This window comes from Cebidichthys violaceus, unplaced genomic scaffold (genome assembly GCF_023349555.1).
Source record: "Cebidichthys violaceus isolate CVI_PGR_0920_01 unplaced genomic scaffold, fCebVio1.0.p SCAF_17, whole genome shotgun sequence".
Taxonomy (NCBI): domain Eukaryota; kingdom Metazoa; phylum Chordata; class Actinopteri; order Perciformes; family Stichaeidae; genus Cebidichthys; species Cebidichthys violaceus.
Genome location: NW_027176340.1, coordinates 13002401 through 13027894, shown reverse-complemented (window position 1 = coordinate 13027894; position 25494 = coordinate 13002401). Strand labels below are relative to the sequence as shown.

General features: G+C 40.6%; 1 protein-coding gene and 2 long non-coding RNA genes across 23 annotated transcripts in view; 2 read left to right on the top strand and 1 right to left on the bottom strand.

The window, feature by feature from the left end:
- nfasca (neurofascin homolog (chicken) a) overlaps positions 1–25494 on the bottom strand; it is a 138591-nt gene that overhangs the window by 45102 nt on the left and 67995 nt on the right. For 18 of the 21 annotated variants that reach the window (XR_011103267.1, XR_011103268.1, XR_011103269.1 and 15 more), the window contains 7 exons: positions 21496–21665; positions 15777–15794; positions 11196–11301; positions 7567–7763; positions 7032–7154; positions 4311–4481; positions 3821–3868 (listed from right to left, as the gene is read on the bottom strand). Coding sequence is in view for 18 of the 21 variants with exons in the window: in XM_068712630.1 (XP_068568731.1) it covers positions 3821–3868; positions 4311–4481; positions 7032–7154; positions 7567–7763; positions 11196–11301; positions 15777–15794; positions 21496–21589 (757 nt within the window). In the remaining 3 variants the exon portion in view is untranslated. The remainder of the gene's footprint in view (positions 1–3820; positions 3869–4310; positions 4482–7031; positions 7155–7566; positions 7764–11195; positions 11302–15776; positions 15795–21495; positions 21666–25494) is intronic. The other 3 variants (XM_068712639.1, XM_068712647.1, XM_068712634.1) reach the window with 2 other exon arrangements.
- Positions 14201–14841, top strand: LOC137873557 (uncharacterized). Its single transcript, XR_011103243.1, has 3 exons — positions 14201–14288; positions 14533–14666; positions 14768–14841. It is a non-coding gene; the product is annotated as an uncharacterized lncRNA (long non-coding RNA).
- On the top strand, positions 24553–25189 carry LOC137873556 (uncharacterized). Its single transcript, XR_011103242.1, has 3 exons — positions 24553–24644; positions 24891–24994; positions 25106–25189. It is a non-coding gene; the product is annotated as an uncharacterized lncRNA (long non-coding RNA).

Genomic DNA, 25494 nt, shown 5'->3' with positions numbered 1-25494 from the left:
GGCATCAGTGTTGCTTCAGCTTGTTTCTTTTCAACACAAATTGTGAACAAACCATTTGAGCATTAATGAATAAAACAGTCAGTTCAGCTAAGCAGTCTGGGACGTGAGCAAACTGCTAAGTGCTGTCTTTGTATACTTCAACAACCAAACACATGTGGCACTTTAATCAGGCATGTAGTTTAGCGTGAACTCACCTTTCACATAAACTACACTTGTGTCAAATATTATGTTCCCTATCTTTTCATTTGTATACTCTTTATATGGGTGTGCCATACAAGTGCATTTATTTCAACTGCTTTAATATTCAGCTGTTCGTTAAACTACTTTAAGTGTTACAACTTACAAACTGATAATTTAACTCAGCTCAAACACTTCAACCGACACTTAAATTGTTTCAAATAAACTCTCTTCAACTGCTTTCAGTGCTTCACCTTTCACATAGAAACAGTTAACATGTTAAGACTTTTTAAACTGTAAACCCTTATATTATCTGTAGCTGTAATTTTCAGCAAGCCCACCAAGAGAATTTAGTCTTTTTTGTGATATGGAATTAAAACTGTAAAGCCTTTCTTTTACTTTCTTACACTTAATCTGGAGGTCAAACTGAGAGTGAAAGTTGACGTAGCAAGTGGGTCTATAAACTGTAAAACAGACAGTTTAGGTAATAATTCCACATTAAGCCCGACTGCTCATGTTTATTCCCCTGTGAAAATAAGATCCAAGTTGTAATAAAACAAAATTATTAAATCTGTACATGAATACTAGTTTAAATTGCATGAGTTTAGAGTTACACTTTGGTTTAGACACATTTGTGAGGATGACATTCTGCTTACTGCGTCTAAAGTCTTGGGCTGACCTTGTATTACATCCACTGTATGCAGCATTGGTAATGTTGATTGACTGGTAATTATTTGAAACTACACCACGGAATAAACCAATTCAAGAAACTGCTGCTTTCTAAATCTTATTACACAGACTGATTTTTCTGGCTCTTTGATCATTACTTAAGAGTTCTAGAGAGCACATTTCCAGTCGGATCCAATCCAAACACAAATGCTGCCAACAGTGTGGACATAGAATCCAGCCAGCAGAGAGCTGCAGTGTGCTGAGAAGTGTGTGGGATTAAATTAGCATTAGCCTCCTTTGTGATGCAGATCTGTATGGGATTAAAGCATCTGTTAGCGGTTAGCTTTTCCAGTGGCCGGTGAAGGAGGATCTGCTATTGTTAGTGAAACTGGTAGGAGAAGAACAAGAAGAAGAAGAAGAAGAGGAGGAAACATACAGAAGACGGTTAGTGATAACAAAAGCCAAGGTGATTATGTGCACAATCGCTATAGTGACAGCTACGGCAATGCAGTGAGCTACCTGGAGATGTGGGCTAACATGGCTATCACCCTGCTGATGAGAATGGCAGTGCTTCCCAGGATGCACTGCAGCTTTAGACTCAATCCCACTCACAAAAAAAATTTGAGTTATGTTTTTGCTTCTGTAGGAGATTACAAATAAAACAGCTAGCATGTGTGCATGAGTGTGTGATAGCGGCCTCATGTGAGTGTTTTCGACAGCTGTTACAGACCCGCACTCCCCCACGCTCACTCAGAAATGTGTCTGAGTGCAGACTCACTTCCATACATATATGATTATTAATGACCACAGCATGAATCTGGACTGAATATTCATCATGTGACCTAATCCCTCTCTGAGCTGGAGCCTCGTCGGAGTCTTCGGTCCCACTGGGGCCTCGGAGCCGCCAGCCTGGTCTGTCACTGGGAGCATCTTCTCCCCTTAGGGACATATCACCCCCCAGTTCAGCCACTGACACATATGTTGCCACTTTGGCTGATCTCTTCCCTCCAGCTATGGGCTCATGCAATATATGTATAGCATAATGGATATACTGTATGTGCAATACATTTGAATTAAAGGTAATTTGTGTGTTAATTAAGGTATGTTTATTCATTACATGTGATCTGATTGAAAGGTGGAATAGACTGATTATGGACTGAATGACATGAATACTTATTTCTACTTTGTGAGTGCATATTAGAGTCAGAGATGAGATGTTGATATGTTGATATATTGGAAGTCACATCTGGCCCAGTCGCTCATTCTCCTCGCCGACATTGGATTTGGTTTGATTCTTCATTTAATGAGCAGCTGACAAACACTACACCAATTGAACAGGAGCAATTTTATTCTGCTGCAACATATTGCATTAATTCATCTCTGTGAGTTTCAGTGGAAAGTTGGCGTGTGCCAAGATGTTCAAGAGGGATTAACATACTTTATTCTCATGGAAACGAGAATTAAAAACAAAATGTGTTTGATCTCGGAGGACTTTTGGGAGGGTGGGCATACTGCATCTAGACACAAATAGCAGAAGCTATAATCTAAATCATATCTTAAAAACACAGGTCAGACTGTTTACCTCACTAGCTTTTGAGATTGAAATGTGAAGAACATCGACTGCTACAAGGTTTAATTAAATTATGGTTCATGCTTAGATAATAGGATGACTCAACGCGTCCTGAAAGTACTGAAAGTCAATTATTGCAACACTGGTTGTACTGTAGTTTAAGCACAAATTCAACAATGTTTTCAGAGCTACCACTATGTTTTTCTTGTTTGAAAATGGGAAAATCCAATAATGACTGGTAAATGTGTTTAATCAGATTAGTCTTGTCTCTTATAAAGTGCATTCCGTACAACAAAACTGCATTCTCAATAATGTTTATAGAGAAACATATTTTTTAAACAGCCGATAAAATATCTTTACGCTTTATTTTTGATGTATCTCAAATACGTTTCTAATCAAATCTGAAAAAAGGTCAAACCAACATGGGACTTTCACCCCAGAGCCGCTGTTTGTGTTCCGAATAAAACCAAAAGTCAACGTTAAATTATTTAAATTTATGTCCATAATTTCAATAACGTAACTAACCTACTAATTTTAAGCCAAACTGGGATGTTTGTGAGTTTTTTGTTTTGTTTCAATTTACAATGTTAATCAGGGGTAAAGAACTGTGACTATAATTTGGGAGAAAATACGTTTCCCTCAAAACATAATTGAGAATGCAGTTAACTTGTATGAGGATGTATTTCTGGAGACAGGGTTGCAGAGTTGATATGTAAGTAAATGGTAAAACTGACAATAATATATTATGGAGCCTACATATTAACATTTCAGTGACATTAAAACCAATGCTTACCAAGCCTCCATATCACTAAAAGTAAACTTTCAGTTGTTAACTCTCAATGGATAACAGAACAGAAAGAATCGGTGATCCGTCTCAAAAACTGACATCTGTAAATTAAGTCAGCCAAACTTTCCAGAATATACTGTATGAATCCTATTGCCCCCAGAGTGACCTGAGAACATTTTATTCATATGTAAGAAGCAACAATTTAAGAACGTTCTAATATTGTTGCTCACAAGTCTCATATTCCAGTCTTGTCTAGGTTATGTGATCTTTGTTAGATGTAATAAGGGACATTTTTACATTAATTTTTGAATGATCTAAATATGGTTGAATTCATGTAGATGTTGTGATTTTTCTCTCTTGATAAGGATCCAATTAAAAAATATATAATATCGGCAGCAAAAGAAACAGTTATACCTTAAAGAAGCACACCAACCAACACTCACTTCTCCTCCTGCAGCCACTCGGTGAATTCTACACATGTAGAGAGCAGTTAGGAGGTTAATGTGTGTCGAGCGGCTGAGGTCAGTAATGACTTGAGCTTCACTGAGCTAGCAGGTTAGTGTGCTAGCCGTGTTACTGTGGGACTTGACTAAGGAGGTGGACAGGAAGTGACTCACCACCGTAGGGGTCAGTGGCATTGTAAGACGTGTCATTATACGGCTCCTCTGAAAACACACACACACACACACACACACACACACACACAGTGGCTCATCAGTCCACACACGGGACACACTCACAGAACCTGATGACACACGGTCACATCTGAAGAAAAATATTTCAAATTATATCAGATAACTCAACATGTCATTGTCTTCTCTTCTCTGCAGCAACCTGAAAAACTCCCATTAAAGGTTATTATTGAATGCTTCTCATGTCATGTCATGTCATGACATCACCTCTAGATGGGGACATGTCATACTCCATTGGTTGGATCAGTGTGTGATCAGAACACTCACAGCAGATAGTGAGAGAGAACAGAGAGAATAAATAACTACATTAACTCAAAGTTAGTATGTGATCTGCAAGTAAGTGTGAGTGTGAGTGTGTGTGTGTGTGTGTGTGTGTGTGTGTGTGTGTGTGTGTGTGTGTGTGTTGTCGACTCACTAGTCAGGACTTTGAGTGTGAAGGGGTTCTTCTGCTGGATGGTGTGTGTGAAGAGGAAGCGAGCGTTGCAGCTGTAGTCGGTGTGAGCGTCTTTGGTCAAGACATTGGAGAAGTACAGGTCTCCGTTCAGACCCATGGACACCCTCTTATCCTGAGGGATCGGAGTCATCGCTGGAAGACAGAGGAGGTGACCAGAGGGACGGACAGAGGGAAACGGAGACAGAGAGAGAGAGACACAGAGAGAGAGAGAGAGAGAGAGAGAGAGAGAGAGAGAGAGAGAATGAAACCACATGAACAAGTTGATCTGATAGAATCTTCAGCGTAAGTAGCAGCTAGTAGTCGCATGTCAACATTCACATTGGACAAGTAATGAAACAAGACTTCAGGACTAACACACATTATTGTTGGGAAAATCATAGATTGTTGTTAATTGTTTTCTGATGAGATCACATGCGAAACATTGGCTATTTTCTATCATTTTGCATTTCATTTTGAATATTTTGGATTTAATAATTTGCCATTTTGTAATCATATTTGGAAATTTGCTATACACATGTAACATTGTGCAAACAGTCCAGTGCCTCTTAAATCGCCCTTTTTTATGGATATGGTTGGTGTAATTCATTTGCCAAAAAGAGACAAGAAGCACAATAAAAAAAGTTAAAGATAGAGATGAATTTGACTGACATTATTATTATAATCTTTTACTCAAATGTTCTGTAGCAATTGCGATGACATTGATATCGTGAATATATATTCATACAACATTTATGGTTGAACTAGAAATTTCAATTTGGGTTCATGGAGTTTGAAAGAGAGGGGCGTTCACCTGATGAAAAAGTCAATTGCACTATGGGAAATGCAGCATCCAGCGTTTTTGTAGATTGATCCATACTATGAACTACAAGTCTGATATCTCTGTCACTACTGCTTTGATTGGGATCTGTCTATTTGAAGTCCCACAACTTATACTAAAAAGTTCTTCATGCAGGCCTATATCAACTCAATCAAATGCTACCATCACCCTATATCTCCCACATCCTGTATCAAAGAATCCAACCACTAGCCTGTAGATTGTTAGATGCATATATATTTTTTCACATACAGTACAACTCAGTTCAGTGTCTGTTCTGGTGAGCTGATGTGTCATCCTACAGTTGCTACAGGCAAACATTAACGCGTGGCCCACAAACACAGATGTCCAGACGGACCGTCATCCACACTCTAACTGTTCCAGCTGACGTGAGCCGTATGGTCGTCAAGAAAAGGCCCCGGGACCAATCAGCAGCCGGGCCAGCAGTCCTCATCAAGCGTTGGCTTGTTAAAGTGTCTGGACTGCATGACACCCTGATGAACTGTGGTTGATCTGAGACACCAACAGCTGCACTATCTACGTCTGTAACTAGGAAGGAAATTCTCAAACAATTTCCAGGTATTTTAGAGATTTCAAGTCATTTAGTCAATGTAATAGTTGTTGGACTACTGTTGCTTTTTGCAGTGTTTCTGTTTGTCTGGCTGGACATGGAGGTCTGCACACACACACACTCAGCAGTACTGCAGCGTAACCCACTTGGGAGAAGGACCATACAGTGCAAAGAAAAGAGGTGAGGAAAGGTTGCCAGACTGGCTCCAGACTATAAAATCTCCCTCCAACTGCTGAAAATGGGAAAATGACAACGAAAGAGGGATAACAGCCCAAATTAAAGCAGTACGCTCAGAGGTCACTGGAGACACACTGCTATGAAAAGAGGGACATCAAGCCTGTCTCTAGATGACCTGATAGACCTCTAGCCTTTCACAACTTAAAGGGAATGCAACCAAAACCAAAATGCACTTCTCAGCAACTAGGTTGCTGTTCTTTGCAGATGATAATTGACTTTTACTTGAGTCAGTAAACATGAGAATGATGCAGTCAGCCTTAAAGCTGATCAGGAACAATTCTTTTAAGAAAAGTTATATTTTGTGGAAAATGGAAAGGCCATAAGTCACCTCCCATTCCCTTTATGTATAAAAGCCAAGATACAGTTGTCTTCTGCTGCACCATTGTAAAAAATATCGATAACATGTCAAAGTCTATACCATAAAACTGCTGGTAGACAAATGTGTGAGTCATTTTTACTGGCTAATACAGTGATGGCAGTTTTTATGTGTACTGTTGCCTTTGCGACCACTGTAGCGTAATAATCTCTGTATTACCTAAACCGACTTACAGCAAGTCACAGACTCTCTGATGATTTATCCACACACTGCTATCACCAGATGAGGGATAGTTTTGTCTGGCTCATTTTCTGAAACCAGTGTAGCATTAAAACATAGGTGTATTAGCAAGCTAGCTAGCTAACCAGCGTATAGCTGGCTCGTTCTCATTGCATGAGCTGAACAGCGTGCTGCTAGCCAGCGTCAGCGTTGAGTCTAACGGTCCCTTGGCCTCACAACCTGCTGCTCTGGAGAAGGACAAGCTACCTAACTAACTAGCCACACATTCGTTTCCAGAGCTGTTCAGAGCAAGCTGTTCTTTACGGCTCCACTGATGTGTGTTGTCACCATAGCAATGAACAATAATCACTATTTTCTTTGTACAAGTGAAATGACCACGGAAAACAGTTCTACTCCTATTCTATTTCCATCATCAGCGACACCCAGCTAAAACACACTACATATAGAGAAAGAGAAATACACTCAGTGTACGTGTGTGTATACTTGTGTGTAATTGTTGCTCACCGCTGTTCATCCAGAAGGTGAACGGAGGAGGCAGGCCAGGTGGAGGGTTGCAGGCTAGAACCAGCGGGGTGCCTTCAGTCACCACTACCGGCTCCAGCACCTCTTTAGGCCACAGAGGAGCCTCTGGAGGACAGGGACAGGGGGGATGGGAGTAGAAGGGGGGGGGGGGAGAAAAAGAGGCAGAGATGTGAGAAATGATACATGACAAGAATTTCAGTCAAACTAAGGTGAGGAAGGAATAATAGGATTTTGTCCATCAGACTAAGTCTGCAAAGTCTCCTACGAACTGTTGCTGTTCTTCACAAATGACTGTATTGTATTGTAGGGCATTTTTGCTGGTTGTAGTTGTGGTCACCAGTTTATTTCAAGCAAGCACAGTCACATTGAAACAAGCATTTAATAAAACTTTGCTGTTGCATTTCTTCTTTTCTATGTGACATACCATAATGCTTTTTTTGTAGCCTATTATATGTTAATGTATGTATTATGTCCAAATATTGTGTAATGACGTGTGTGTGTTCTTGTGTATTCTTACTGGAGACCCGAAGCAGGATTTTGTTTGACAGACCCACTCCGAGGTCATTAGTGGCAAAACACTGGTACTCCCCCTCATAGTCCTCTGGTCGTCCTCCGCTACGGAAACCGATCTCCAGAGTTCCCGAGCGTTTTCGCATTGTCACCCTGGGATCTTTCCCGATGTTGAAAAACTTCCCGTTCCTTCGCCATGAGAACCTGAAAAACCCATTGTAGTCACAGAACATTTATATGAGACAGAAAACACTCTGACCCAATGGAAGCTGACCCAATGGAAACTATCCAAACCTTCTATTGTATTACAACCAACCATCCAATACCATGCATATAAATATCTAAAAACGGTTAAATAAGACTGGAGAAGTTTGTATTGGTTGAGTGAGTTAAGTGTTCTCAGGCAGGGGAAGGTTATAAAAACATTTCCTTCATGTAACTATACTCTCAAGCAAAAATAACTTTGACATCATACCAACCCGTTCTCACCCCCAACCCATCAAAACACCAATGCTTGGTCAGTTCCCCTTGGCGTCTGATACCGACGCACCGAGGTCCCCTTTAGCGTCTGTATAAGAACCACCAAGCTTTCAACTGACTAAACCCATCCATTGACTTAGTTTGAAGAGTGAGAAACTCAGCTTAGTTTGGTGTTTGATGGGAGAAACAAACACAGGACTCTCACCCAGGAGACCGCTGTATGCCCCGTGTTTACCAAAGTTGCAATTGACTTATCTTACTGTACATTATTACACAACTTACGTAATAAACCAACGGCAATAACCTCATCAAGTTTTGAAGCATAGTGCCACTCCAAGTGTCAATATTTGCCAAAGTTGGGAGTGAGAATATGTGGATTATACAGTTATTTCACATTTAAACCCTTCCAGCAGCTCAATCATTCCTGGCAGGATTTTAAATTACAATAACTGCAGGAAAAGTTTGAACGCAGCAGAGTAGAAAAAGCTCAAATGAATGGGTGAATGATAACAGTTTCTGTTAAAAAGAAATGCAGGGTAGTGTAGCACTTGTTTCAGAGGAGACCATTAAGGAAGGGGAAACATGGAAAAAGTTATCTATAGGCATGAGGTACACCCGCTGGGCTACCACCAGCTTAACATGGACTCTTAATTGTTTTAACAACCAGTAAATGTGAAAGCCCTTTGCTTGTCGCGTGGTTGCCATCTTATGTTACTCAACTGCCGCATGACAGCAGCAGCACAAAAATCTGCCACACCACACACTCTCCATGTGCTTGTACTGTAGCTTAATCCTGCTCCATGTTTCCAGAGGGATCCCTGATTAGTGAGGAACACTGATATATGCTTACATAACCCGCCGCTATTTTTAGTAATAAGCGAGGATTTACAGAAGATGCTTCCTGTCCACTTCCAGTGAAGCTGGGCCTGTTTGAGGTGCAGCACAGCACTGAGCCTAAACAATGGGCCACTATTGAAAGTCTGGAGACCAGAGCGGTGTGTGTGTGTGTGTGTGTGTGTGTGTGTGTGTGTGTGTGTGTGTGTGTGTGTGTGTGTGTGTGTGTGTGTGTGTTGCGGCATGTGTTGTGTAGTGAGAGACTGACTGTGAGTGAATAAGTGAACGATCCCTTACGCTGAATGTTTCATGAGCATGAATAGTCAACTGAGTGCATTATTGGAGCACAAAGCCTGTCCTGGGAAGGGGAGAGCCAGTGTGTGTGCATGGGAGAGAGAGTGCCTTATTGTGAGGTTGTGTAAGTGTTTGTGTTTTTGTGTGTGTATGTGTTTGTGTGTATGCGTGTGTGTCTTACGTAAAGCCAATCTGTCTCCAAATAAACAATGTACCACTGTCCTGAGCTGGTCATACCCCCACTGATGTAACCACTGGCGACCCAGTGTGTGCGTGTGTGTGTGTGTGATTTGAGTGTACATCAGAGCAGGTTTTTTACAGTGCCTTTGTGTGTGTGTGTGTGTGTGTGTGTGTGTGTGTGTGTGTGTGTGTGTGTGTGTGTGTGTGTGTGTGTGTGTGTGTTTGAATACATTTGTGCGTGTGTATGGAAATCAGAAGCAGAAAAGAGGGAGAGGAGAATGGGAACAAATCTGTGAATGAGAAAGATAAGAGCAAGAGAGAGAGAGAAAGAGAGAGAGAGAGAACGATAAAGACTTATCCCCCAGCTGATTGAGCTCTTTATCGATCTTTAATCACCCCTTCCTCCAGATTGGCTTTGGGAGAAACAATACCACTAACATACCATATTTGTCTCAGATGTGAAAATACATTGATGCCAGGTGTGTATGGAGAGAAAAAACGAAGAAAAACATTGTATCAGACCACTTGAGACTTGGTGTCAACTATGTTTGGATGACCACATATTAACATTTAGTTAAAAGTTAAATTTAGTTTAATTTAGCCTACAAGGGCAGATTGGACTGTAGGAAAGAGAGAAGAGAGAAAACACAGTACATAGTTTTCCAGAAAACAACCACAAAAGAAATACGGTATGACAGGGAGAGCTGTTTGTATGTGGAGGCCTGACAGAGTGATGGAGGTAATGGAAGGACTACAGAAAGGGAATAGGATGGTCAGAGCAGCAGCCATTTTATGTGTATTGTCGCAATTGCAACCGTGGTAACGTGTGAACTTTAAACCATAGACTGTATATATAAAATGTACAAAGTCACCATGACGTCACCCATTGGTCTGTGAACTATGGTTCTGAAGCCTTGAGTTTGACATTTTGGCCGTCGCCATCTTGTTTTTAGGAACCAGATGTGATAGGAGAGGGTGGAGCTAGGAACGCTGATTGAGACATTTTTAGGAGACCAAACTGTTACAATTTACTTTGATGAAGTGTGACGACCCCTCCCTTCCACCAGGGGTCTGTGTCCTGTTTCCTCTTTAGTTTGTCTTTCAGGATGTTAATTGGCCACTGATGGGCGACACCTGAGCCTGGTTTTGTCCCAGCTATAAAGGCTGCCCCTCTGCTTTGGCTGGGTGGCTCCTCTCCTCTCCTCCCTGCCTCCTGTCTGGAGGACCTGGCTGCTGTTTTGTTTTGGATTGTTAGTTTAGTTATTGGTTCCAAATAAATATGTATTTATTACTTTTAACTCGTCTTCTCTCCCTCATGTTACGGCCTTTTGAGACGGGTCGTGACATATGGGGGTTCGTCCATTTCTAGTTGACCTGGTGTCTGCATTGACCTAAAATCAGTAGCAGCTGTAACCTGGTAGGCAGGTGCACCTCGTTTATGTGAGTGAGATGTGCAATCTGTTTGTTTGGGAGAAACTCAGCTTTGTGGTCAATTTGACTCTAAATGGACCATAACTTACTAAACGAGCATCCTGCTGTTTGGTTTAGCATAGAGAGACAACAAAAAGTAAAAAGCACGACAGACCACCTGTCAGGTTGCGACTGTGGAGGGCAGGCAGACAGGTGTCACACTGAGTTTAAAGGTTTGTTAGAGGGCAGGAAAAGAGCTTTGGGGTACGACACCATTCAACTGAAGGGGAAAAGTGTCAGTGAAAAAGAGAGGGTTGGTTAACGTGTGTGTGTGTGTGTGTGTGTGTGTGTGTGTGTGTGTGTGTGTGTGTGTGTGTGTGTGTGTGTGTGTGTGTGTGTGTGTGTGTGTGTGTGTGTGTGTGTGTGTGTGTGTCTTACGTTGGCACTGGATTGCCCTTGGCCTCACACTCGATGATGATGTTATCTCTGGGGTCGACAATGTAGTCCTTCACTGACTGTTTGACTATGGTGGGGGGTTGCTTCACTGTGGGGGGAGGGGACAGACAGAGAGAAGGTTACAGGGATAGTAAGGCTGTGCACAGATAATGCACACATATGCACAGGGTTTTTAATAGTTCGATATAACGATTTACAGGAAGGTTTCCTAGAGATCAATATACCAATTTCTTGTGTTACAGTATTACAACTCAAGAGGAAGGGAGGCCACTAGCATATCTCTTGAAACCCAGCTCATGTAAGCTGCCAAAGCCATACAAAATTGATTTAGTTTCCAATATGTCCAGTAGCAGCCATAAAAAAAACATGATATCTTTGGTTTGTGTGTAAATCATCAAACACTGTAGCTTCAATGAAATATTTATGTGTCAGTAAAGTTGTCTCACTGTGTAGAGACAATGTTTTACTAACTTTAAAGTGACATAAGGGAAAACATAAGGTTCAAGAGTTTATTAACCCAGATGCACCTTATCATCCATCCTCCTACATCTCATTACATACTGCTCTTAAATGAACATTTCACCAACTCCAGTGACAGGTAAATAGTGACTCTTATGTGTGTTTATAGACACAAACAGAATCAGATACATCTATGTAAAATAAAGCAATTCCCTCCACTTACACTGGAGTTTAAGTAATTTTTATGATCCCAGTATTTACAGCAAACACTGCAATAAGAAATCCCTGAGTCCACACAAGGATGCTGCTTGGCTAAAGACTCATATAGTAAAAAATTACAAGAAAACATTTATTTATTTATGGATTTCTATTTGAAGTTCTGACAATTGGTTCAGTCAGCTGTGATAACCTTGTGCTCAGCAAAATAATTGCTGAGATCTTTGAAAATGGTGACATTACTAAAATACGTCCAATGGGGAGACACAAGCAGTCAGATGATCGGATAGATTGCACACAGACTTATTTGGGACAAAATGCAAACAGTAAAACTGTCCCCGAGCATCCATCAGAGCTTAAACTGACTTCCTGGATCAACCAGTGCAGGTACAGTGGATTACTGAGTTCACCTTCAGTTTGACTGACAGATAAAGCCGTTTTGAAATCTCAGCATTTACCATGGTGAGTAAATATCCTCATAACTAATAAAATAAATGGTAACAACAACCCCAGTTGCGATAAACTTCTGCTTTTCTTTATCCCGCTATGCTTTTTCATCAGTTATAAACATATATCTAAATATGTGTGTTTTAAACCAATGATCAACATTACCATTTTCATATGTAAAAAGCTACTTAATATTGAGCCATTTACCCAGAATCCTTTTCTTACCAGGATGGAAAAGGCTCTGAAGCTTTAAAGGATAAAACTGGTGTTATTCTATCGTTTTCTTAATGTCAAAACAATGGATCACTATGAATAAATGTTGAAACACAGAATCTTAAAAAGAGGGTTCAGTAATTTCCTTAAACAGCGAGTCTCTGTTGTACTTTAACAAGAGGAACTCTTTTTTTGGAGACTACTTTTAGCGGCGGATTAATACACATCAATTTGAACCTACTTTCCGTTCTTATAAAAGTAATAAACAGATGATAGTTTCCACCTCCCAAGCTGTGTTTAGTCTACTAAACATATTTAATGGCTCATCAAACCCCTCAATTACAGACACACCACACAGCCAACATTGTTCTGCCCTTTTGCATTTCCAGCTCACTGAGCCCTGCAAGACTGTGTCTCTAACTGTACACAAGTACACACACACACACACACACACACACACACACACACACACACACACACACACACACTGACACTGTACACACAACACAAGATAACAAGCTCTTCAGCCGCCTGCTGGATTAAAGGAGGGGCTTGATGCTCTGAAAGAAAGCTCTGTGGCTGATACACCAATGAATTCCTGTCTAACAGAGAGGACAGAGATCTGTAATTGAAGCTATTCCAACTAATCTCATCCACAACTGAAAAAGGACTATATCCCTCATGCCGCTATAGCAACCATAAGAGTATTTTCATAGTATGCCTGGTAGTGATAAAAGCCGGGTTATGAGAGATAATTGGTATGGAAATTACTCCTCAGCATCATAAGACTTACATTCTTTAAACTATCTCTGAGTTATGAATGCTGTACTGCTATTAAATAATACTGGTGGTCCCTTAGTGTATTTCAAATGCACATTATTTACCGTTTCTTCCAACCAATGATCTGTTCGACTATTCCAATCCATCATTCACTCTCATTCATTAACAAATGTTGGGGATTTGAAAGCAATTTTTTTTTTAAATCACAACTTGCAAAGTATGTGTTCACCGAAAAATAGATTAGGAGTAGAAAGGGCTTTCACATTCAAATCAATGTAGCAGGATGGTAGGAGCAGCGGCCAATTATATGTGTACTGTTGCCTTTATGATAGTTGCAGCCAGCTAACTTTCGGTTAAACTAAACCGAGTTTTTGGACTCACTGAGGTGAGGTTTTGCAGTAACGACTAAGCACAGAGAGCAGGCGTTAATGAGTAAAATGAAACAACTTAATGCCTCATTTAAATAGGGTTGGTTACCGAAAACCTATACGACCGGTGCCTACCGGACCGAAAGATTTCGGTGCTTCCTTTCGGTGCCTGAGCCGATCGAAATACTTTCGGTGCTTCCTTTCGGTGCCTGAGCCGATTGAAATACTGCCACCGGTGGCCTAAAACGGACGTTACAGCCAACATAAGCATCACCTCACTTGCGCTAGTTAACGTTACACTACTCTGATGACTCCGTGATGGCAGCAGGTAACGATAACCTACCGTTTGTATAGCTACAGTAGCTAGCTAGCCATCAACCTTTTAACGGAGGAAATGCCGAAAGGTAAACGATCAAAAGTGTGGCTGTATTTCGCACTCAAAGGCATGCACCGTGTTCGACTTTCCTGCGTGAGCCCATGCCAAGCACCACAGCAGGCAGTGTGGGCCTCCCTGGCCCCGGCGATCGGGAGACTGGTCCCAACCCTGAAAAAGTGGAGACCGATGATGACAACAGCAGCAGCCTTACCTCAGGTTAGTAATGTAACGTTGATTGCTAATCTTGCATTTATAAAAGTAGGCCTAATAACAAATGATTAATTAGGCATTAAAACCATGTTTAAGTTAGCTAGCTAGCTACTAGCAAACGGTAGGCTACCTGCCGCCATCATAGCAAGTCAGTGTAATGTTAATGAAACTAGCGATGGCATGTGCAGTGATGCTTCTGTTGCCTGTAAAATATTTAACATTATTTATGTTTATATTTTTGGCTCTCCAGCTTCAACAGCCACTCACCTTGGTAAAGAAGGCTCATTTAACAAAAGAGAAGGTGGAGGAACTCCACAGGTCTGTGACCAAATGTGTGGTCAAGGGACTGCATTCTTTTTCCACTGTGGAATCTCCATGGTTCAGGTATAAAGAAGTGATGTGAAAACAATATTTGTATAAAATCTTTTCCATGAAGACAATTCGTCAAAAAGACTAATAAATATCCTCAAATTTATTTTATACAGAGAGATGACCACTGCCCTCAATCCTCGCTACCGACCCCATCCAGGGATGATCTGTCCAATACACTAATTCATCCCTGTGTGTACAGGCCTCTTCGACACCATCTGAGAGGGTTTTCTTCTGTGCAGGACATGCAATTAGTCAGGAGAGGTGTCGTATTTTGCCAGAGAACGCAAATGTGCTCATATTTCTGCAAAAGAATTGCTGAAGTTTATTTATATTTATTTAAGTATACTGTAAACTTTTGTTAACAGTTAATATATTGTTCATAGTTTGAAGTTAAAAAGTTTGAAGCTGTAGTTTGAAGCCAAGTGTTTTGTATTTATTTATATTTATAGTATACTTTGAACAGTTAATATATTGTTAAATTTGAAGAAAAAATTTGCCTTGGCAATAAAATAAAGCTTTTCTTTAATGTCGTCAATCGTCGCTTTGTGTTTTTGTTTTTTTTAAGTATCGGTTCAGGCACCGTTTAGGCACCAGTATTGTTTTAAAAGTATCGTTTTAGCAACAGTATCGGAAAAAAAACAAACGATACCCATCCCTACATTTAAACACTGTTGCTACTGGAAAGCACATTGCTATCGCCAAATTAGTTACAACTTTGTCTGGCTCATTTTCTGAAACAAACTAACTAGCTGGCTAGTTAGCTAGCTTGCTAGCTTCACCATGCTTTAGTGCTACACTGGTTATAGAAAATGAGCTGAACAGCAGGCTGGTGGACAGTGTCGTAGTTAGCTAACTAGCCAGCCATCTGTCTCCGGAGCTCTCTCCTTTGCGACAACACTTTTTCTGACGTGTGTTGTCACTATAACAACAAACAACAAAAGACATTTTCTTTTGTATTAGTCAAAGGACCAAAAACTGTTTAATGTCCGTTCTACCCCTATTCTATTTCTATGAGTGTGTTTTGCCTCTAGCAAGAGAAAAAATAAACTGTTGCAAGCTAGGAGCTACAAGCTATGAGCTGGTGGGACAGAAACATTAGCAATGTTAAAAAGAAACACTTACGGTCTTGCAGGATCTTTGCTGTTAGTCCAATGTAAAGCCAAAGAGAGACAGAGAGAAGCATGGACAAATAGTAATGTGATTGTTAATCATATTAGAGACATAATGACGTTTATAGTACTATGTTATAACATATTTTTCATGTTATGTTATGTTCAACTCAGTGGTTCCCAGCTGGCACAGGTGCATTCTGACTAAGCCGGTGGTTCAACTTTGTCAAAGAAAAACTTAAATTTGAAATTTAGTGAATTTATTTTGAATTACCGTTTCTGTCCTCGTAGACTGCTGACCAACTTTACAGTACAGGTGAACACCAGTATGACACAGAATATACTCAACTTAGTTTTACCTACACTGAACACAAATGGAAAAAGAGTATAAAGTGAAGTACTAGCCTGAGTTGAAACCCAGCCGGAAAACCACTTTTCTTTCATCAGACCTATTCAAATATTTTGGAAAGAATATCTAGTAGACCGAACAAGTTGTTTTTATCTTGTGAAATCATACCTAATGGTTAGCATTGGATGGATGGAAATAAACAGAGTGGGAATTACGTTGGCCTACTGTGACCTGAGGGTTGAACTCTTAGGCTGGATCAGTTGAGAACCACTGTTTGAGTTTACAGTTATGCTGTGTAGAGTTAATGCTATAAAATCATCAGAGAGAGAACTGTGATCTGTAGAATGAAACACAGAAATGATGACTCACCTGTAAGGCGTTCCCGTATCAGCAAAGGGAGAGCAGTAAGGAGGAGAAATACAACACACAAGTTATGATTTATATTATAACACAGTGTCATAACTGTGTATTTTATTGAAAATAACGGATTAGTAACAGAATGGAAGCATAACCATAACTGCATTTAAAGCTGCTGTATTCAGGAGGCCAGCACATGAAGTCTTTAAAGGGCTGCACTGTACGTATTTTTTACTGTTGTAGTTGTGGAAGGATTTGCAGACACTGTTGGACAATATGATCAAACCAGGGAACGGTTCCTTTAAGGCAGCCCACTCGTGTTTTCTAACTCAACCAACCGCACAAATTAAAAGTCACAGGAGAGACTACAGATCTCCTGCTCAGCTCTTTCTGGTTGGAGTGCTGCTTACTGCTGGTGACGAGGCAGTTTGTGTTTCCTTCAGACTTTCATTTCATTTCTTCTCTTCCTCACCTGATCTTATGAAATGTCTGCTTTCAAATCCGTTTTGAAATGATGAAAAGGGTTGACCTTAATACTTAAATTTAGTACAAACTTTTTGACTTCTACTTTATTTCACTCCCATGGATTATGTTTGTGGGGGGAGGGGGGTGAAATCATATATATTTAACTTATAATAATAAGTATAACGTTGATTTTTTAGCTACTTTGTACACTCCTGGTGATTTATTTCCTGATTAGGCAAAGTTAGCATCACTTTGTGTTGAGAATGGTTCACAATAACGTAATAAGGTATACCATTATTGATAAAAGCGTTATTACAACATCAGTCAGGACATTTTATTCTCTATTGATTGAGTTATTGAGTTATACCATATTAAATTTGTAGGAAAGTGATACACTACTGGGGTTAGGGTTAACTGTGGTAAAGTGAATTCAATGTGTCAGAAAAGACTTTGAGTAATGTGGTATCATTTTGTCCCATTTGCTATATACATAAGTACAGACTGTATATAAATCTAGTTCATCCAGTCATTTTGTAATGCATGCTGGAAATGCTGGCTTTTTGTAATAAAGTGTAAAAAGACAGGGATCTTACTCAGGGATCTTAGTGTGTAACGTGACTTTTTGTTGTAAGTACAAGTAATGCTATACTAATTATTCAACTGGAGCCAAAGATCAGAAGAATTTAAAAGAACATTTGATCAATTGCTGTAAATGTACTAAATACCTGTTTGTGTAGATATTTATTTGTTATTATATGTTTGCCTGACTGGTCTTCTTTTGATTTCTCCACTGACACACAGGAACACACTATCAGGAGCCTGACCTTGTGTTACAGATGAGCCCTGATAGAAGGGATGTGCTGTGTGTGCATCAATGCATGCTCACATCCATGCTGCTATTCACTAGTATGCCTTCGTCTTGTATATTTGATCCAGTTAATAATGATGACTGTGTTCTGTCCACTACAGTAGAAAAGTTTACTGATCTTAAATAGCACTCATCAATAGCCCTTTAGATAATATCATGTGTAAATGGAGTGTGTGTGTGTGTGTGTGTGTGTGTGTGTGTGTGTGTGTGTGTGTGTGTGTGTGTGTGTGTGTGTTAACGTGTGTCGATGTGCGGAAAGCTCTCATCAATAAAGGTCAGGAGTGCAGTTTGCTGTGAAGTCGATAAGGAGGCATAAGGAAAAGAGGGGGATGGGGCAGCTCACCCTGTCTACTGAATGAAACCATCAACACTCTGTGGTGCCGTAGTTAGCTCTGGCAGAAAGCCACAAGGGAAGAGCCATTAGGGGTTTGACATGTCATACAGCATCATTTGGAGATAGAGAAACGTGATGAGGTGCATTGCAAAGCTGAAAAATGGATCGCTGCTGGATTTTGATATACGTTCAATGCCTAATCGTGCAATCAGAAGAACCACTTTAACATTGTTCTTGCTGCTGTGTACATCCAGAGCTACTGGAAAGCCACAAAGTCACACTCCTTGTACACTATGTGTAAACATGCTTGATCTGAATATTTATTGTCATTCTACATTGGGTCGCACAAAGAAATGTATTGTATGATGGAGTACGGAGGAGAGAAGCTGTTCTGCTCTGATTCTGCTTCTGCTTCTACTGCTTGAAATCGTGGAAGAGAACTTTAAAACCTGTCTATGTGATGATGTTTAAACTGAAGTATTTGGAAAAAAAAAGGTTAGTCAAACATTTGGACATCAGTCAATTTGGAGCGTAGAGCTGCATCATTTACAGTCGGGAGGACAAAGAGATAAGACCTGAAGCACAGGCTCATAAATAAAGCTTTTAATAAGGTACAGCAACAGGCACTTTATAAAACTATGTTAGTGGCCACACCCTACCATAAGCTTGACTTATAACCTTTTTTCCAGACCTTATCCTTTTTCTCTGATCTGTTATTCTAATGTGTATTTTTTTCATCTAAGAGATTCCGTCATCTCCATTTTGCACCAAAGCCTATTATAAAAACATAACAAGAAACTAAGAAGGTGTTCAACACCAACAGTGACATGCTATATCACACATCAGGTCACGTAGCAAACGTGAACACTGTGTATCATACTGAATTATGAATCTATGTAGAAGTGACCAACTGATTCTGTTTATTGTCATAAATAAATAAAATCCCTGACTGTCAGTTTATCACAGTGTGGAGAATACATTAAGGAGAGGTCACTGGGTCATAATGGTATTATCCAAACGGTCTCTGTTGGGCAGGGTGTGTGCATGCGTGTGTGTTTGTGTGTGTGTGTGTGTGTGTGTGTGTGTGTGTGTGTGTGTGTGTCAGATCAATAGGCCATCAGAAGTCCACAGTTGAAAGGTCAGGCTTATAAAAAAAAACAGAGAGGGAGATGAGGCCATAGGGGGGCAGAGGACTAGAAGACAGAGCAGCTGACTGCTGCGAGTGTGTCAGCATGCAGTTGTGTATGCAACATATAGGCCAGGTGTCCTTGGGGCTTTCAGTGTCCAATCATTTCTCATCACACAATTGTGAAACATTCATCTTCGCTGTGTGTGTGTGTGTGTGTGTGTGTGTGTATGTGTGTGTGTGTGTGTGTGTGTGTGTGTGTGTGTGTGTGTGTGTGTGTGGTGAGAGGAAGAAAAGGCACGACTCCTCCCTTTCTCCTTTGTGTTTTTGTTCCCAACTTCCCTCAGGATTACATTTAAGAGCAGAATCCAGTCAGGCTTTTTTCACTAGTCATAATGGACAGGTATGAGAGTATGTGTGACTGCATGTGTCTGTGTCGGGACTGTAGCTATATAATATATTAATATGTGCGTGTTGGAACCAAAGAAAACCTAGGATCTTTTGAATTTGGGAGCCACCCAAAGTGATACGCTATCACCAAGGGATCTGAAGCAGTCTATTCTCATGATAACCAAATGTTAATGGGATCACTAGGGCTCCAGCAGCACACTTATGGTTTCAATTATATTAAAAATGAATGCAAAGATATTTTGAAACCTTTGTCGGAGTTAATTTATTTATATATTTTTTCCTCTAAATCATTTCAAGATATTCAAGACTTTTATTGTGTGATAAGAAAACTGGTTTAAAAAGTAATTAATTTGGTTTCTTTTAAATTGAGAGAAAACAAAACTCTTTGAAAGAGGCCTTACTTAGAGCAAACAGGTAATACCCACTGTTTCATTGTTTAAAGGGCCCATCTAAACCCAGTGGTGCTTTCATGTGATAGCCAACATGTTGGTGATGATAGAATTGTGATTCTAAGGTTAAAGAAACGATCACTACCACCATAAAGTTGGTGGACTTAAAGAAACACTGGATCCTAGACTTCCCAAAATAGAACTTGATAGTGTCCTTCCATGCCTGTCAAAACTCCACAGACTGTTTGTTCAGTGTTTAATGAGGCCTCACAATGAGGCTTGATCCCTTCAGTGTCTGTCTGGTTTAAGGATATGGTATTCATTGGGATTAATGCTGATGCTGGTTTGGGTTTCCTGCAGTATCATGCAGAGCTCCACTGACAACTGTGTTGCATAGAGGGCTGGCCCTCAATATTCGACTATTCGGATATTTGTTCGCTGTACAGGTTATGGTTTTCCGATTTTAAATTTTTTTTCCCCAAAGACTGTCATTGTCAATGTGTTTGAGAGAGAGAGAGAGAGTCTGGGATACAGTCCCGGGTGAGAGGGGTGCAGCAGCACCTAGTTACACCATGAATCCAGCTCAGAGCCCGACTCTCCCTCTGCTCCCCGGCATCCTGGCGTTGATCTCTCGGACAGATTAAAAAGCTAAAAATGCTAAAATGGGTTGCTAAATATATCTGGACGACCTTTAATATACCTGGGTGGTCCGCTAAAGTAAAGCCTGTGTGTGGGAAGCACAGTATGCTCAGAATACTGGCTGTTGATTAGTGCCTATGTTCCAGAGCAGCCCTAGCTGCATTTTCTCTTTATTTCACATGGTGTTGGATTCATCTGATTCAGCTGACATTTTAAAGGTTTTAAGTCTCTCAACTGTACACTAACAGAAAAAGCTGCCAAAGCATGACGATGCATTTATCACTGGGCCTTGTCAAAATAAAGGTCAGGTTCAGAAACATTTGTTGAAATTGTTACAAGCGGTGTACATCTGGGAATCCTAGTAGTCTAAAACACAGTGTAGTATGTTGTGTTCCCCTCTCTCCACCATGTTTCCTGTCTGTGTCTTCACATTAAGCTCACAATGCCAACAAAAACATGGTCCAATGGACCTGCAAGACATCTCTCAAAGGGCAAGAAGCAACAACTTTCAATGTGACAGAGCAAACCAACTAACAGCTCCATTGTTCTGTGTCAGCTTGTGTCAGCAGTATGCAGTTTGAAGAGTTTGTAAAATGTGAGAAATGGAATAATCAATTCTACCATTCTTGTTTGTTCAAAGTGCTGTTTTCCAGACAGCAGGTCAATGGGGCTGCAGCAGTCCTAGCAGCATTGAGCGCCTTTGTGAATGGTCATAGGTTTTGTTTGCCGTTTTTATCACCATTTGCTGTACCATATTGTGTTAAAACGGATCTGATGATTGCTGAGTGACTTACGGTCTTGTGGGACTTCAATGGGTGCTGCTTCGCGACACAGTAACAGCACTAATGACATGAGAGCCAGGGCCACGTGGCCCCCTTGCCCCAACATCTGTCCCCCTCTGAATGGCCTGCCTCGTCCCTCACCTCTCCTGACTGGCAAGATGGTTCTCCCGACAGCCGAGGACCTGCGAGTATAGACACAGAGACAGAGACAGATGGTTAGGATGAAGACCGTATATCTACAGTATCAACCCTCTGTGTGTGTAGATGTGTACTGTACGCATCCTGGCATGAAAGTGTGTGTCGACTCTGGCCTACATTCACAGCTGAGTCCTTGTGTGGCTCCCTAGAGAGAGCAGCCTAGAAACAATGCCAAGGAGAAGCTCTGTAGCACTGATTCTTAACGTAGGATCAGGCTCCAATCACAAGCTGTTTCACAGTAAAATCTAGAACGGTTTCAATTATCTACCCAGAAATGATGCTGGAGAACAGATTATTGGAATTATTACACCAATGTGTTTGTTACAATGTTATAATCTTTTAACTTGAAGTTACAAAAGGGTATTGAAAGACTTCATAGGACTGGGAAATAGCTCTATATTACCACTTATCATCACCATTGTGACAAGATATTTAGGCTCAAAAGTCTTATCTATATGAAAACACAGGCAAAATGTAATTCTACAAAAACAAATACTAGCATTTCAAACAAAAGTTATAAAGATGTATGTGTTTACATCATTCGACTTTGAACACTTCGCTGCAGCCAGTGGGGCACACATACTGGGACTCACATGCACTAACATGCACTAAAGGCACACTCAACTTGGTGGTAACAGCACTACTAACTTCTTGACTGATCTTGTCAATTTGGTCAGGGTTTTAAAAGCGACTTGTGTGTGTCGTTATCACATCATCTAAAATTAGATTTTTTTATTTAGGGTTTGAGAGATTCTGTATGTTTTGGAGCGTGTTTATTTGATTACAAGCGTCACACTCACCTGTTGTGGTAGCTTCTTGTTTGTGCTACCTCAACTACACCAATGGACTTTAGCCCAGTTTCTGGCCTCAATACATGGCAAAGATGGCCGAGAGTCATAAACCTGTATAGGAGCTTTAGAATGACCCTGATAACACGGACACTATGTCCATGTTTTTCTACACTCAGTGTTCTAAACTCTTCTTCCTGCCACGTTATTCAGCAGCCAGCCCACAAGCCAGAGATTTCTAATTTACTCCCCAACACCTCCACATGACAGCCAGGTCCGTGTACTGGCAGCAATAGCAGGACCACCTGCCCACTGTTAATCCCCGTCCCCGATGCTGCCGTCTCCCACCAGGATCAATCCTTCACTCTGTTTCACATCACACCAGCACTCAAAGCTATGACAACAGGATACATTAAAAAAAGAGATCAGGTGGGAGTGTGGGGGTGGGTGTTTACCATGAGGTTGCCTGTTCAAATATCCAGGAAAATATGGGAAAAATGAGGGCGGAGAATGTGACACAAAGGACTGTTGAGGAGCTGAGGAGGACTGTGACTGTTATTGAGTCAATTGTATGAATAAACATTAAATCAACATTAAAATTAACAAAGTAATGTGATCTAATGTTAGCAATGTTTAGAGTGCATTGCTGTAAAAAGTAGCCTTCTAAGCAAACATGCATGTCAGCCCTGTGGAGTTCCACTGGAATTTCATGATAATCGTACAAACTGTTTTGGTCACAAATGGTCAAAAAATACACAATCTTGTGTATTATGGTATGAGCTGTGAAACGACAGACTGAGTTCACAACAGCTTTTTGTCCTGAGAGCAGTAGTCAGATTTCATCCAAAACCTGCAAACACCTCCCGTGCACACACTCACACAAACATTATGCACAAACCATCTGGGGGTATGTCAGACCAACACTATCAAAATAAATAGCTAATCTGCCCCTGGGGAGCTAATACACCAGGCTGGCATGATGTGCCAATCACACACTCAAAATGCAGGGATGCAGATGCACAGGGATGTACAGCACATGGTTACACATGGGTGAAGACACACCCCTACACACCCTCATTCCACTCAGCATACACACACAAACACACGCACACACACACACACACACACACACACACACACACTACACAGTGCCCTGATGTGCCCCATTGGCAGATTGGGAAGATGATGTATACATAAAGCACATATATCTATGCAGTATCACCCCATCTCTGTTTACTACTGAACTCTTTAGAAGACACACACACACACACACACACACACACACACACACACACACACACACACACACACACACACACACACACACACACACCAGAGAGGAAGAACAGCAGAGGGAAGGGATTAAGAGAAGAGCATGGCACACAGTCCAATATGAGCCATAAGACAGAAATCTGCTTTGAATCGCAGATTTATTCCCAAAGAGAAATCAAGATAAGGAGAAGAGAAAGAGACAGAGAGGAGAGAGAGAATGGCAGTGAAAGCTCTGAAATAGGTCAGTGTTTCTTCCCACATGTGGAAGCCTCTACACACTGCAGTGCATTACAAATGACAGCACACAGTGACACACTGAGGCTGAGCACATAATAGGCAAGGAATAGGGTCAGTGAACGTCACATACTACATACTACACATTACCACACATGGAACCTCACAGCTGGAAGATAGCAGCTATATTGCAGGCTGCAAAAACCTGGGACCAATTTTACAAAACTATTTTTACACTCTGATCACAAATGTTGGCAGAATCGTGATCCACAAATCTTTACCACATGAATATTGCAATTATTTTTTTAAGCCCTAGAGTTTAGCTTACACATTTCCCTTCAAGCTAGGGTTGGTAATGTAAATGACTCTTAAACCTTGTTCGTTTAAGGTGAATATTTTCTACAAACCTTTGCTTTTGTTACCTAAGTTAATCACTTCCTGCTAGCCTTTATTGTGTAAATGCCCTTTCTATGTTTTGGGTCCTTTTATTTTGAAGTCCTTCTGGCGAAACCGGAAGCAGATCCAACTCTCGTCAGATTATAGTAGCTTGATTTCGGATTTGGATAAGTAAAGATAATTGACGGTGCAGACGAAAAGTGTTATAAAATATTCCTCTGCAATATCAGTTTATTAATTAACGGTTAAGCGCCTAGCTGGAACGGGAACAAGGTATTGTGTGTTTATTGTGTGTTTTATATATTTCTGTTTCAACTAGATGCTAATGTTAGCTTAAGAGGGTTAGCTAAATGATTAAGCTGTAATTTAAGATAATGCTATATTTCGGTTTTTACATGTGCTTTTGAAATGTATATATATTAGAGAAGATGTTTAATTAATGCTCCCATGTATATTGAAATGTAATTTAAGGAATGTTTAAACTTGTAAGAGCTCATTTATGTTGTATCTGTTCCGTAGCTCTTACGGTGTTTTTCCGGAGATTGGCTAAATGAGAAAAAATGAATAAAGGCCTCTGGAAACATCAGTACGCTTCACCATTGTCCGGCTGGGGTCCGCTACAGGTAATGTTCTTCAACATTGAAGGTTTGTTGAAATTCACTAAATTCCGACAGCAATCCATAAATCAAAAACCCTCACAAATAATGATCCGGTATCATCTATGGCTGTTTCAGGAACTTCAAGAACTGCCCGTCCAATCTTTTCAATCAGCCTGATTGAAGCTGAGAAGACACCGTTGTAAAAAGTAATAATACATGGAACGTAAAGGTAAAAGTAGAAAATACACTTGCTAGGACAGCTTGCATTCAAACGCGCGTATTGTAGGGAGACACAACCGCAGTAATGGGGACTTGTTTACTTTCTGCATGACTGTATAAACTAAAATTTTGCAGCCAATTGTGGGAATCTCAGAGACGAATTAGCACCGCAACTGAACTGATCCTTGTGCCAAGTATCTTGACAGAGACGTATTTTATAACTAGGGTTGGGTACCAAAAACCGGTGCCAATATGTCCTACCGGACCGAAACGCAACGCAGATTTCGGTGCTTCCTTTCGGTGCC